Consider the following 16,161-nt stretch of genomic DNA (forward strand, 5'->3'; position numbering starts at 1 on the left):
CTTTTTAATTAAGAGCATAGTACTGGCTCATGAATTGACAAAAAGAAAAGTAAATAGGATAGAAAGTCCAGAAATAAACCTAATTACATATGGATATTGAGTATATGATTGTGGCATTTCATATGACTGGAACCAACATAAACATCTTTACAAATGGGGAAAAAGATGAAATTAAATCCAGACTTCACACTATGCAAAATTAAATTCTAAATGCATCAGAAATTTAAAGGCAAATTTCAAATACTAGAAGAAAACGTTAATTCCTCTTTAATCTCAGTGTAAGGAAAAACTTTCCAACTATAACAATTCAGAAACAAAAATGAAAAGACTGATAAAAAATAAATCAATAAAAAATTAAAATTCTGCATGAGAAAAACAATGTAGTAAAAGTCAAAAGACAGTTGATATATTTTCAATATATATATCAAATAAAGGATTAGGAACCTTAATCCATTCAAAAAATTCTTTAAAAAAGAGAGAGAAAAGACCAAACCCCATAAGAAATATAAGGAAAAGACATAACCAGATAATTTACAAAGATATAAAATAAATTATCCCGAAACATGAAAAGATATATACTGCTACTCACAATTAGAGAAATGTACATTAAAACCAAATAAAGATACAATATCTCATCTATCAGGTGGCAAAATAAAAACCTCTAACAATGGATTCTGTTGGCGAGGCTGTGGAGTAAAGGCTAGGGATTATGTAACTTGGTAGATCCTTCTACAGGGAATTTGGAATCTAATAAAGCTATATATGTTCTTACCTTTGGAAATCCCATGTCTAGGAATGTACTCTGAAGAAACATCACCAACAACATGAAAATACATATGCACAAAGAAATTAATTTTTTGCATTTTGCTGGTAATGACAAACTGTTTGATGTGATCTAAATGCTAGCTTGGTTATCTGGCTCTTACACACAAATTACTGAAAGGAAAGGGTGGCCAAGTGCCAGATACACCTGTTCGGAAAATTAACATTAATGCAATACTATACCTAACCTATACGGCTTATTCAAATTTTACCGATTGTGCCATTGATGTCCTTTTTCTAGTCCAATCTAAAATAAAGTGGTGCATTTAGTTGTCATATCCCTTTACTCGGTCTTTGTTTTTCATGACCCTGATATTTTTTTAAAAGTACCAGCCAATTATTTTGTAGAATGTCTCCCAGTTCAGATTTGTCTGATGTTTCCTTATGATTAAATTCATAATAGACATTTTTGATAAGACTACTTCAGGAGTAATATTGTGCTTTCTCAGTGTGTCACATGAGAAGGCACATGATGTTGCTTCGTCTTATTACTGATATCACTAATTTTGATCAATAAAGTTCTGGGCTTTCAGAAAAGGCATAGTCATGACATAACCGCCTTAGCATAATACAGAAATTATTCCAAAATGTATTAACGAACAACACTTTTCCAATTAAATTTTTCAAAATGTGTACTGCCCTCAGATGACTCACTGGAAGGGTCAAGTATGATGTGTTGGTATGTTGTTACCACAGTGATACTCTCATACTTAAATTTTTTCACCTCAGGAAATATGCATTTTTTCAATGCATATTTCTGAGCAAGTATGAATATACCCAAAGAGTCTGTGAAAATCAGAGGCTCCAGATAAGAGCAACACCGTTATAAGAAGGGTTTAAAGCATACTCCAGGTAGACTTCAGCTGGAGTCACATCTCAAAGTGACATATTCACATACCAGTTGCTCTTCTACTCTGGAATCAAAGGAGTGGCCCTACCCCCACAGCTCCACTAGGCATTGTCCTAGTGGGGACTCTACAGTGACCCCCAATGCAGAGGTTCTCATGCCTGGGTTGCATTCCTAAGGCTCCAGGCAATTCCATCCTTCAAAATCTAGGGAGAGGTTTCTACTCCTCCACTGCTGTACCAAAATCCCACCAGAGCCAAACCTGGAGAGGCGGTGCAATGCACAGAATGGAATCCACAATGTGAAGTGGCTCTGGGGAACAGCAAGGCTGCTCCTTTGACTATGCCCCATGCCTTCCCATACATATTACAAGTTTCTGAGCCAGTGTCAGGCCTAAACTGAGTGGGAGAGAAAAAACATTGAACTGGAAATGAGACTGATCCTTTAATTTAGAAGAAATATTTAATACCTGAAAATAAAACTGTTAGTACCTGTAAGTGCCTAAATAGCAATAGGATTTCACTGAGGTTTCATATAAGAGTGAGTTCAAAGAACAGTGGTTGAGAAAATAATTAAGCTATTCCTTGATATGCTGAGTCCAGCTCATTCAATGAATTGGTTACACACTTGTACACACTTTTTAAACAATAGTCAAGAAATCCTCTTCTCATAAATTGTTTTGAGGGACAAGTGTTCCAAAGAACATTCAAGTGAAATACATTTTAAAGTGCTGTTGCCTAAAGAAAATCTAAGATATAGCCCTGGATATATACTGAAAATCAAAATCCATTAAAGGAGAAAGCATTGGTAATTTACCTTTACTTAATCTTTCCAGGGAAGAATTATGATACTTTTAGAAATGTCTTTCAAGTCATGAAATATTTTTAAACTATAAAAAATAAAAAGTAATCCTAAAGGGCGAAAAAGATGTTACATTTTCTTCCACTTATACCAACTACATCATGATATTATCAAAGAAAAAATATTTTAATACAGCATCTATTATTTACAAATTGACATGCTTTTTCATTTAATAACCCTATGTAGACAGGGGGACTCTCTTACCTTTTAAAAGGCACAGCATTTTTCAGAACAGTCTCTACCTCATCAATATTTGCTCTGGCAAGATCTGCCACAGTGAGAATACCAGAAGCATAGAGGGACCTGGCTCGCTGTGCATTAAGTAAGGACACCCGGACCAGGTCACACAGCTCTCTCTGGATGCCAAATGTAAGACGCTTCTGAAACTGGGAAAGTAGTAGTTCCATGTTGTGCCAGCCCAGACGGTTGGAAAATACTGTAATCATTCCTAGAATATGGATAGAGTATTTATTGAATTAAAAATTCTTTATAGATCAATTCTCTATTTCTTTAGATACTTTTTTTTCATTCATTTTTCCTGAAGAATTGTAAAGTTTAACAAACCCAAGGTGTAAGTTAACAGGAGAGTAAGGGGCTAGCTAATTTGACAACAAATGTCCTAAACACATTAAATGTCATCTCCTTTATTCTTAATCATGCACTTGGCGTTAAAAAAAAAACTGAGGCAGAGCATATAAACACAAAATAAAAGCCCTTGCCCTAGTTCACTCCTCTCATTTTCCCCTACTTTTCTTTTTTTAAGGAAGAGAGAACTGTTAAAAACAGGTAAGGGACTCTTTCCACCTAGAGGAAAAAAAGAGAGACGATTTAAATACTTAAGTGCTGAGAAGACTACAAAAAGTGAAGCTCCCATTGATATTTTCTTCAAAGAAAGGGTATCCAGTTCAATAGCTAGACATTCTTGAAATAAAGAGGGCAGAGCAGCCAGGTGCCAAGTCATTAAGAAAATCATTTCATGGGCCGTTGGCAGACACCGAATCTGCTGGTGAAATAAATAAAAAATAAAGAAAAATAAAAAAGAAGAAGAAAAACAGAAAACAAAGAGATGGCCAGCAGGTTGCTAAGGAATAGAAGGGACACTAAGGTCAAGACACCCAGCTAGCTGTCAATCTTCTGTGGCAGGGCAACTGAGCCCAGAAGACCTGTAGTTTTAGGTGTTTTGATGATGACAGAGACCATGCAAAATTATGGCTCAACATGATCCCCTCACTTTTAGAGAAGCCTGCAATGGAATTTTAAATAAAAAAGTGGTTTGACTTAACTTCAAACCACAGAGTCTTAAGTAAATGTGGAAACTCTTGTTTAACTGACCTGCATAAACAGCAGCTGACTGTTGTAAAGACTGAATCTGTCCACGATTGCATCCATATTTCTGATTAATTTCCTTTAAGGGAACTTCACTGATTAAATCTAACAACACAAGACTGGTAAAAAATCTGGAAAGTAAATCACAAAATGTATAGTAAGAAATTACTTAGGTCTACTATGAAAGTACAATGTATGCTGTGAAACAAGTGGGAGTAAGGGGAGAGAGGCAAGAGAGTATTTACATACTCTGAGAAGATTCCTAATAAGATATTGGATTAGTGGACAAAGACTGAGCTCAATGTTTGTAAACTTCTGACATATATTAGACTATAGCAAAGAACTAATATCTGTATAACAAAAAGATAACCTCCATATTTCAATACCGCTAACTATAAGAAATAAGACTTAGTTCGAGAAATGTGATGACATAAAAATATTAAAAAAACACTTGATACATGGTTACATGATCATCTAATCATATTTCAACGAAATGACAGAATTTGATTATAAAAACCAGTTTTGATTTGAAAGGCAATAGTGCCACAAATAACTCAAGTATACAAATCCTTACAAAATTCCACTTGACTATGTTGTAAATAATACACTAGAGACTAATGCTTTAAGAAAAATAATTTCAAAATAATATATATCCAAAAAGCTAAAAGCCTATGTAATTTCCCCATCTGAATCTTTTAGTTGCCTCTTCCCCACTGGTAATGAATCTCTTCTAAGGATGACAGAAGCATCCTGCCTTTCCTGAAAGCATCCTGATTAACATCTTCTTTAAGGGAAGGAAATAACTAAATGTTCTATTTTAAAAGGCCTTCACATATAATGGCTTCTGAATTATAACTAGCTAGGAAAAATCTAATATACCAGTAAATACGGTAAACTGAAAAATTTTACTATATTCAGCCAAAACTCTGATTTTAATGACAATGAAATTGACCACAATAAACTGGACATCTACTCTGTATCCAACAATGTGTTAAATACTGAGTAGTCTAGGCTCCTTGATATTTACCTTTTATGGATGGCCATTTGTCGGTGCTGTCTCTCAGTTCTGGCTACTACTTTTCCTTTTATACAGCGAGCCAAGAATCCTTCTTCAACTCCCACTAGCTCTGCCACTCGTTTCATAGAAGTTGGTAACTTCTCCCATAAACAGAAAAATCGATACCAATCAATAGTAGTCCAATCCTCAAACATAGGTGTAACCTAAAGGGAAGAAGCATCATTCATTAGCTAAAACTGTTGCATTACAAAAGGAGTAAATAAATGTAAACATCATATTAAAAATGAAGGCCTCAGTATTTGGAAATATTTCTAATTTTACTAACCAATGTGACCCCAATAAATTTAATAAAAAATAAAATAAAATAAAATAAAATAAATGTGATAATACATCATCTGTATGGAAACTTCATTTATTCACAAACAACTCACAGCCAAGAGAAATGGAAGAGATCACTCAGCATACAAACTGGATTTTACAGAATCCAAGAATTTTAATCACAGATACTTTTAATCTCAATATTCTGATGTTAAGTACCTTACGCATTTTATATGATTTCTAAGAATTGGGAATATAGAAAGAAGAGGAGAAGAATCAATATCCACATTTGCTACAATATATTATCTAAAATGTCCCGAATTCAACAAGAAGAACAAAACTATAAGACATGCAAAGAAATAAACATATGTCACAAACACAGAGAACAAGCAGGCAGAAGAAACATCTTTGAGAGTTTCCAGATGTTGAAAATATCAGACAGAGATTTCAAAGCAGACATTATAATTATGGTAAAAGAACAAAAGAAAACCACATACTTAATGAAATAAAGAGCGGTCTAATGAAAATGTCTAATCAGATAGAGAATATGAGTAAAGAGAAAAAAAAATGATTAAAAAAAAAGCCAAATGGAAATTCTGGAGTTGAAAAATACAATAATTGAACAATTCACTATAGAGCACAACAGTTGATACAAGCTGGCAGAAGAAGAATCAGCAAATATGAAGATAAATTGATAGAAATTATGCAATCTAAGAGAGGAGAAAAAGGGAGGAAAAAATGAACAGAGCCTCAGAGAAATGTGGGAAGCATTACATGCACCAACATATGCATAATGAGAGTATCAGAAAAAAAATAAAAACCAAAAATAAATTTGAAAAAATATGTCTAAAAACTTCCCAAATTTGATGAAAAGGGTTAATCTACATATCTAAGAGACAAAGTGAACTCCAAGTGGAGTAAATTCAAAAAGATACACATTGAGATAAATCATAGTCAAAATGCAAGAAACCAAAAAAGAGAAAATCTTGAAAGCAGCAAAATATCCTCATCACATACAAGGTAAACCCAATAAGCTTAAGAGTTGACTTCTCATCAAAAACAGTGGAGGCCAGAATGCAGTGAAATGACATATCCAAACTGCTGAAAGAAAAAAAAAACCTGTCAACCAAGAATCTTATACAAAGGAAAACTATCTTTCTAAAATAAATGGATAATAAAGATATTCCCAGCTAAACAAAAACTGAGAAAATTTGTTGCTAGCAGATTTGTCTTACACAAAATACTAAAGAAAGCTCTTTAGGTTAAAACAAAGTGACCCAAAACAGTACTTTAACTCCACACACAAAGAAAAGAGTGCTAATAAAGGTAATTCTGTGAGTATATATATAGTATTATTACACATTTCCCCTCCTGTCTTCTCTTGACTGATTTAAAAAGCAATTGTATAAAACTGTATATAACGTACAAAAATACAAGCTCAAAGAAGGCAAGTGGGAGTAAAGATGTATTGGAAATGAGAGGAGATAGTAACTAAAATCCATAGAAACAAATAAAGAAAAATACAAATCTTAAATAAGAATGTTAATGTAACAAACTCTGTAAATATATATTTGCTTTCTTTCTCTCAGTTGCTTTAAATACATGAAGTTATATAAAATAATAATTTTAACAGCTGACTTGAATTTGTAACACATACAGATGTAACATGTATAACAGTAATAGCACACACATAAAAAGGAATAGGAATGGATATATATAAGGATAATGTTTCTATATCTCACTGGAATTAAGTTGGTATAAATTAAGTTAGAAATAATTCAAAATCCATCAGTAAAAGAAGTAAAAAGGGGAAAAGACATGAGGTATATAAAAAATAAAAAGACAAAATATGAAAGATGCAAATCCAAATATATCAATAATAACATTAAATGTAAATGGGTTAAAAATCTAATGAAAGACAGAAATTGACAGATTGGATGAAAAAACAAAATCCAATTCTTTGCTGTCTGTAGAAGATGCATCATAGATTCAAAAATACAAATAGCTCAAAAGTAAAAGGAAGGAAAATATCATGCGAACCACAACCATAACAAAGCTAGAGTGGCTATACTAATATCAGATAAAGTAGACTTAAAAAAAATGTTCACAGAGATAAGAGGAACATTTCATAATGCTAAAAGGATCAAACCATCAAGTAGATATAACAATTGTAAATATATCCAGGGCCCTGAAATACATGAAAAAAACTTGACAGAAATAAAGAGAGAAACAGACTATACAAAAAAAAATTGGTTGAAGACTTAAATACCCCCATTTTCTTTTTTAAAAATCTTTTCAAGTGTACAATTCAATAATACATCATGTGTGTACTATATTGTATTCACCACCCAAAGTAAAATATCCTTCTGTCACCATATATTTGACCCCCTTTACCATTATCTACCTCCTCCCCTTTCCCTCTGGTAACCACTAAACTATTGTCTGTGTCCAGGAGTTTTTGTTTGTCTTATTCATTCATTTGTTGCTTTCAGTTTTACATCCCACAAATGAGTGAAATCATATGGTTCTCAATTCTTTCGGTCTGATTTATTTCACTTAGGATGATAATTTCAAGATCCATCCATGTTTTTACAAATGGCAGTATTTCACCTTTTCTTATGGCTGAGTAATATTCCATTGTATATATGTGTCACATCTTCTTTAGCCAACCATCTATCGAAAGGCACTTTGATTGTTTCCATGTCTTGGCCACCATGAATAATGCTGCTATGAACATCGGGGTGCATACGTCTTTAAGGGTAAATGTTTTCAAATATTTGGGGGTAAATACTCAGAAGATAGAGTGCTGGGTCATATGGTATAGATCAAGCTTTTTGAGGAACCTCCATACTGTTTTCCATAATGGCTATACCAATTTGCAGTCCCACCAATAGTGTATAAGGGTTCCTTTTTCCCCACAACCTCTCTAACACTTATTATTTGCCTTGTTGATGATAGCCATTCTTACAGGTGTGAGGTAGTATTTCATTGTGTTCATGATTTGCATTTCTCTAACTGGTTGTAAAATTGAGTATCTTTTCATGTCTGTTGGACATTTGTATGTTTTCTTGGGAGAAGTGTCTGTTCAGGTCCTCTGCCCATTTTTTAATTGAATTGTTTTTTTGTTGTTGTTGTTGAGTTGTATGAGTTCTTTATAAATTTTGGATATTAGCCCCTTATATCAAAGGCATTGTTGGAAAAGGCATTGTCGGAAGATAGCAAATATCTTCTCCCATTCAGTTGGTTGCCTTTGTCTTATTGATGATTTCTTTTGCTGTCAGAAGCTTTGTAGTTTGATATAGTCCTATTCATTTATTTTTGCTTTTACTTCCTTTGATACGATATGATTTTTATCCTTTATTTTGTTTATGTGGTGTATCACATTGATTGGTTTGCATATGCTGAACCATTCTTGTGGCCCTGGAATGAACCCCACTTGATCATGATGTCTAATTATTTTAATGTATTGTAGTCTATTTGCTGGTTTTTTGGTTTTTTTTTTTTTTAGAATTTTTGCATCTGTATTCATGAGAGATATTGGTCTGTAGTTTTCTTTTTGTGTGTTATCCTTACCAGGTCTTGGTGTCAGGGTAACGTTAGCCTCAAAATGAGTTAGGAAGTTTTCCCTTTTCTTCAATTTTTTGAAAGAGTTTGAGAATGACAGGTATTAAATCATCTTTGAATGTCTGGTAGATTTCACTACTGAAGCCATCTGGTCCTAGACTTTTACTTTGGGGAGATTTTTGATGGTCGTTTCAATTCCCTTACTGTTGATCAGCATATTTAGATTTTCCAGTTCTTCGTGATTCAGTCTAGAAAGATTGTATATTTCTAAGAACTCATCTATTTCTCTAGGTTATTGAATTTAATAGTATATAGTCTTTTATAGTATTCTTGTATGATTCTTTGTATTTCTGTGGTACTCTCACTTTCAACAATGGATGGAAGAATTAAGCGGTTAATAGAAAATAAAAGACTAAAACAACACCCTAAATTAAGTAGACCTAATACACATCTGTAGAACTCTATCCAACAATAGCAGAATGCACATTCTTCTTGAGCTCACATTGAACATTCTCCAGAACAGACCATATGTTAGGCAATAAAACAAGCCTCAATAAATGTGAAAAGATTGTTTTCCAACAATGGAATAAAATTAGAAATAACAAAAAATTGTGGAGATTCACAATGTGGAAATCAAATAAGAGAATACTAAATAACAATGGGTCAGAGAAGAAACCATGATAGAAATTACAAAGTACCTTGAAATGAAAATGAAAACATAACATACCAAACTTATAGAATGCAATGAAAGTAGTGCTTTGAGGGAAATTAATACCTATAAATGCCAATATTTAAAAAATGATCTCAAATCAATATCCTAATGTTCCATCGTAAGATACTGCAAAGTGAAGTGCAAAGTAAACACAAAGGAAGAAGGAAGAAAATAATAAATATCAGAAATTAATGAAATAAAGTAAAAACAGAAAATTAACAAACCAAAATAGGTTCTATTAAAAGGTAAACTGAGGCATGTTAAAATTTTTTCAAGAGTTCATTTGAGCATACACTAATTTGAATTGTGCAGTGCCAAACAAAAGGTGGTTAAGAATCTTTCACTGACAGGAGCTAGAGGCAAAGTTTTTATAGAGAAGATGTCGAAGCAAAGCAAAGAAATTATTTGATTGATTATAGCTTAAGCATTTGCCTCACTTGAGAAAGCCTAGTTGGCTGTTTGTGATTGGTTGTTCTTAAGTTTTACTTTCTCAGATTCAAGTGCACTGACTCTGGCTTAGGTTTTGGTTTGCTTAGATAAGCTACCAAGACATTAGAGCCACCTCAGTCTAAAGGCTTCCTTGTTTAAAAAACTTTTAACAGTTCTTTAAAAAGATCAACAAAATTGAAATACTTTTAGCTAGCTTGATCAAGAAATGAAAAGACTCAAATTACTAAAACCAGGAATAGAAGAGGGGACACCACTACTGACTTTACAGAAATAAAAAGAATTATAAGGAAAACATGTCTACGGCCGTGCCACCCTCAACACACCCAATCTCGTCTGATCTCGGAAGTTAAGCAGGGTCAGGCCAAATTAGTACTTGGATGGGAGACTACCTAGGAATACTGGGTGCTGTAAGCTTAAAATGAATGAATGAATGAATGAATGAATGAATGAATAAGGAAAACACTATGAATAATTAAATACTAACAGATTAGAAAACCTAGATAAAGTGGACAGATCCTTGGAACACAGAAACTACCAAAATTGATTCAAAAAATGGAAAATCTGACAACAAGAAAATGAATTAGTAGTTAAAAAGTGTACTCCAAATAAAAGCCCAGGCCCCAGTAGCTTGACTGGTGATAGCTCCTAAATGTTTAAATTATTATTAACATCAATCTTTCACAAATTCTTCCACAAAACCAGAAAGCACTGCCTCACTATATACTAGCAAACTAAATCTAGCAATGTGTAAATAGTATTATACAACATAACCAAGTGGTATTTATGTAAAAAATTCAAGATTAATATCTGAAAATCAATTAATGAAATATACTATATCAATAAAATAATGGACAAAAACTGCATGATCCCAATTGATGCAGAAAAAGCACTTGACAAAATTTAACACCCTTTTATGATAAAAAATATATATATATATATTCAACAAACTAGGAATAGAAGGTAACTTCCTCAATGTGATAAAGGCCATCTGCAAAAAAAACACAGCTAACTTCATACTTGATAATGAAAGACTAAATGCTTTCCCTCCAAGATCAGGAACAAGACAAAGATGTCTGCTCTTGCTACCTCTATTTCACATTTTATTGTGGATCCTAGCCAGGTCAATTAGGCAAGAAAAAAAATAGAAGACATCCAGATTGAAAACGAAGAAGCAAAAGTGTCTCTATTTGCAGATGATATAATCTTGTCTATAGAAAATCCCAAGAAATCCACCAAAAATACTATTAAAATTAATTAGAAGTTTTAATAGGTTGTAGAATATAAGAATGATACACAAAAAGTTTTTCTCTATACTTTAATAAACAATTTGAAAATGAAGTTAAGAAAGCAATTCCATTTACAGTAGCATCAAAAAATGCTTAGGAATAAGTTTAACAAAAGAAATAAAAAACTTTTACTCTGAAAACTATAAAAATTGTCGAAAGAAATTAAATAAGACCCAATTAAATGAAAAGACAGCCCACGTGCATGAACTGGAAGACTTAATATTGTTAAGATGATAATATTCTCCAAATTGATCTACAGATTCAACAAAATCACTATTAAAATCCAGCTGGCTTCTTTGCAGAAATTGACAAACTGATCCTAAAATTCATAAAGAAATACAAAGGACCCTAAAAAGTTTTAAAAGCTTTCAAAAAGAAGAATAAGTTTAGAGGGTTCACATTTCCTGATTTCAAAACTTACCACCAAGCTACAGTAATCAAAACAGTATGGTATCAGCATAAAGAAAAACATATAGATAACGAAATAGAATTGAAAAGTCTAGAAATAAACCCTCATATTTGTGATCAACTGATTTTGAAAAGGATGACAAGGCAATTCAATGGATTTTCAACAAATGGTACTGGGATATATGGATATGCATATGCAAGGAATGAAATTAGATCCTACCTTATATCAGTCAGAAAAATCAAAGTGGATCACACTTCTAAATGTAAGAGCTAAAACTATAAAACTCTTAGAAGAAAACATGAGTAAATCTTTGTGGCATTGGATCACACAATGAATTCTTAGATATGATACCAAAAGAAAAAAATTGATAAATTCAACATCATCAAGATTAAAAACTTTTGTGCTTCAAAAGATATCAAAAATGTGAAAAGATAAGCCACAGAATGAGTGAAAATATTGTCAATTCATGTATCTGATAAGAGACTTCTATCCAGAATATATAAAGAATTCTTTCAACTCAATAATAATAATAATAATAAAAATCCAGTTTAAAAATGGGCAAAGGATCTGAATAGATATTTTTCTAAGAAAGATGCTCAAATGGTCAATAAATACATTGAAAAGATGCTCAACATCGTTAGCCACTAAGCAAATGCAAATCCAAACTATAGTGAGGTAGTACTTCATACCCATAAAGATATATTTTAAAAGACAGGTTAAAAGAAGTATTGAAGAGAATGTGGAAGAATAGGAACCCTTGTATATTGCTGGTGGAATTGTAAAATTATGCAGCTGCTTTTAAGGAGTTGGAAGCTTCTTAAAATGTTAAAAATTGAGTTACTGTAATTCTACTCCTAGGGATATCCCCAAGATAATTCAAAACATATGTCCATATAAAAACTTGTACACAAATGTTCACAGCAGCATTATTCATAATAGCCAAAAAGTAAAAACATACCAATTTGTAATTCCACTAACAGTGTTATGAAAGTTCCCTTTTCTCCACATCCTCACCAACACTTGTTCTGTTTTTTGTTTTGTTTTGTTTGATTTATTGATGATAGTCATTCTGACATGTGTGAGGTGATATCTTATTGTGATTTTAATTTGCATTTCTCTGATGATTAGTGACTTGGAGTATCTTTTCATATGTCTATTAGCCATCTGTATTTCTTCTTTGGAGAAATATCTATTCAGGTCTTCTGCCCATTTTTTAATTGGATTGTTTCATAAACTATATAAATATCTGACCAATGTACTGTATACTTGAAACTAATAAAATGCTAAAAAAGTAAAAAAATACAAAATGTCCATCAATTAATAAAAGGATAAAGATGTAGTATATCTATACAAGGTAATATTATTCTCCAATATAAAAGACTGAAGAATTGATACATGCTATAACATAAACTTTGAAAACATTATGCTACGTGAAAGAAACCCGTCATAAAAAACCACATATTATGATTCCATTTGTATAAAATTTTCAGAATAGAAAAGTCTATAGGAACAGAAAGCACATTTAGGTGCACTAGTGGTTGCTCAGAACCAGGGGAGGATGAGAAGGTTGGAGGAATATGGGGAGTGATTGCTAATGGGTCCAGGTTTCTTTTTGGGATGATGAAAATGTTCTGAAATCAGACATTGGTGATGATTTCACAACTCTGAATACACTAAAAATCATTGACTTGTACACTTTAAATGGCATGCTGTGTAAATTAGATTGCAACAAACTATTTAAAAATAATAATCAAATTCTCTATGAGAAAACTTTTAGAACACTCTTGAAAGCCCAAAAATAGACTTAGAAAGAGAAACAACCATGTTCTTGAATAAGACCAATCAATTTTTTAAAAAAGTATGTCAGTTCTCCTCCGTGTTAATGTATAAATTTAACAATATCAATAAAAACACCAAGTTAATTTTAAGTGTTATATTAAAAAGTAAGCAAGCAAGAATACCTATGAACACTGAAAAAGGAGAACAATGAAGGGAACTAGCTCTACTAGATAAAACATACAATAAAATCGTTTAATTAAAGCAGAGGTACAAATGCGAATTGGTAAAATTGACCTACTGTCAGATCAACAAATGAAACAGAAATATATCCAACAATGAATGAAAATTAGAAATATAACCAGATACAAATGCAAATTAGTACACAGGATAACAGTTGGAGAAAAAGTTAAAAAATAAAAGTTGTAGAAAATTTTTCAGTCATTGTGTGTAAAAGAACCTTTTAACAAATTAAGCTGTAACTGCAGATAGCCGTTATGAAAAAAAAAGATAAAAGAGCAAGAAAAACATGTGATTCAAAAGTTCGTAAATTCAACTACATTTTAAAAAAAAATACTAGACAGAACACATAGCAAAAAGCCAAGTGAAAAACTAGAAGAAAAATACTTATACCAGAAAGCACTACTCTCCTTAATGTATAAGAGAACCTTTAACACTTAACGACCAAAAACAGTAGAAAATGAGCAAAAATCATAGATTATAGGGGAAAAAAAGCATATTATCCTTAATGTTCAAATTTATTCATGATAAAAAATGTAAATTATAACTATACTCAAAATATAAAAGGTTGACAATATACTCTATTCATAAAGTTATAGGAAAATAACCACTCATATAGCACTGGTAAAATTGGAAAATGATAAAAAAAATAAATAGAAAATAACCTCTATAGAAGGCAATTTTGCAAAATCAAAATCACATATGTCTTTACACTTACCCAGCAATTGCTCTTCTGCCTAAGGGCGGGGGGGAGGGGGTCTTTCCTAAAGACACACCTCCGTCAAAACTAAACAATATTTGTACCAAAGTTTTTAACTGCAGCATTACTTCCATAACGAAATATTGGAAACAACCCAAAAGTCGAACTATGAACTGATTTAATAAACAATGGTATATCCACACACATAATGGAGTTATACAGATGCAAAAAAACCTCCATAAACTGATATAAAGTGATTTCCAAGATATATTGCTATATATTATACTATCCTCTGCATAAGAAAAGGTAAAGAATATATAAGTTCTTGCTAACATTTATGAAATGAAACAGAAAAGAGATATACCAAAACTAATGAAAATAGCTGTTATTAAAAGGGGTAGAAATGGCATGCAGGGGATATATATGGATGTCAGACTTCGCTGAGTATTCCTTTTGATATAGTTCTGACTTTTGAATCACATAAATATTCAAAAATTAAATAGAACATGTAAACTACAAATGTTTTATTTAACTTAGAACATAAATGTATACTAACTTGCCAATATTTTGAGCTAGGGCCAAGGCCTTTTCTTTTGGGTCGTGTCTGTTCATTAGAATTTATCATTGTTTTCTTATGCAAACCATAACCACAATATATTATCTAAGAAATCCAATTTGTTTGGTAAAGTGAAGTTAGATATTAAAGATAATTGCAAAATAACCTGTATTATCCCTATAGTTTTTTCCCATATACATTTTTATATCTTTTCAGAGATTTTACAGTTGTCTCTCATATATTTCATCAGCAATTATTTTAGTAACTTGCATTCAATCTAATATTCATGGATGTAAACTGGCAGTCTGACCCTACAGCTCATAATCTTAGCCACTCACTGTACTATAAATGAGACTTATTTTTAAGGCCATGGCAGATAACTGGTGAAACTGGCTTTGAGTTTCTTTCTAGCCACATTCTCAGGTATAGAACTTTATGCAGATTATCACACATGTATATTTTCACTAGAATTTAAAAAAAGGCCATATCCACGCATTTCCTCTCTGCTCACCTCTATATAGTATTTTTTATTGAAAGACAATTCCTTGAAAGCCTTCCTAATTCTTATGAGAATTTCAATTTTACCCCCACTCATTTGCATATTAAAAACATATGCATCTGTTCCTTCCCCTGCCTCCAGAACTAAAGTTGGCCATAGCAACTGTATATGACTTAATGCATGCCCTGCTTCTATACCAATCTTTGCTTGATTTGTACATTATAATCTTATCTCTAATTTCCCGATATCTTTTTGTCCTGTGCTTTTCTCTTATATATTTTAAAATATTTTTTTTATCACCTCAAATCTTTTTGAAGGCTAGAGAAAACAGATAAGTAGGCAAATAGATTAAAAGAGTAATAGAAAATTTAGCGTATTACTTTAAAACAACTCTTTTATTATCTCTTCTTTATTCCCACTACTACTGCCCTAGTCAAGGAAAACAAACAAGATGTTCTCTTAGAGTATCTTTGATGTTCAAGATTCTATATATTTTTTTCCCATTTTCACTTTCATTCAATTTCATTCCCATTTTCATTGTCTTTCAATATGAAAGAAAACAGAACTTACCAGATAAACAATATGCAGATCATTCTCTAAAACAAAGCCCTTCATTGCCCTTTGGAGGTCAGCAAAAATATCTAAAGTGTCAGTTGGAGAAAGTGAAGAAGAAAGAGTTGCTGAACCAAGATGTGTTGGATGATACACCTTTCCTGGTTTGGGTGTGGGGGTGGGAAAATAAAGGATCAGATGTTAAAAATAAATAAAACAACACAC

At 32.1% G+C, this 16,161-nt stretch overlaps 1 protein-coding gene and 1 pseudogene across 4 annotated transcripts in view; one reads left to right on the plus strand and one right to left on the minus strand.

Annotated features, from left to right (window-relative positions):
* POLQ (DNA polymerase theta) overlaps positions 1–16,161 on the minus strand; it is a 90,990-nt gene that overhangs the window by 48,701 nt on the left and 26,128 nt on the right. For all 4 annotated transcript variants that reach the window (XR_005648779.1, XM_039843141.1, XM_039843140.1 and 1 more), the window contains 4 exons: positions 15,955–16,097; positions 4,884–5,077; positions 3,863–3,987; positions 2,735–2,978 (listed from right to left, as the gene is read on the minus strand). Coding sequence is in view for 3 of the 4 variants with exons in the window: in XM_039843141.1 (XP_039699075.1) it covers positions 2,735–2,978; positions 3,863–3,987; positions 4,884–5,077; positions 15,955–16,097 (706 nt within the window). In the remaining variant the exon portion in view is untranslated. The remainder of the gene's footprint in view (positions 1–2,734; positions 2,979–3,862; positions 3,988–4,883; positions 5,078–15,954; positions 16,098–16,161) is intronic.
* On the plus strand, positions 10,214–10,332 carry LOC120586934 (uncharacterized; annotated as a pseudogene).

Source organism: Pteropus medius, unplaced genomic scaffold, assembly GCF_902729225.1.
Source record: "Pteropus medius unplaced genomic scaffold, Ma_sr-lr_union100, whole genome shotgun sequence".
NCBI lineage: Eukaryota > Metazoa > Chordata > Mammalia > Chiroptera > Pteropodidae > Pteropus > Pteropus medius.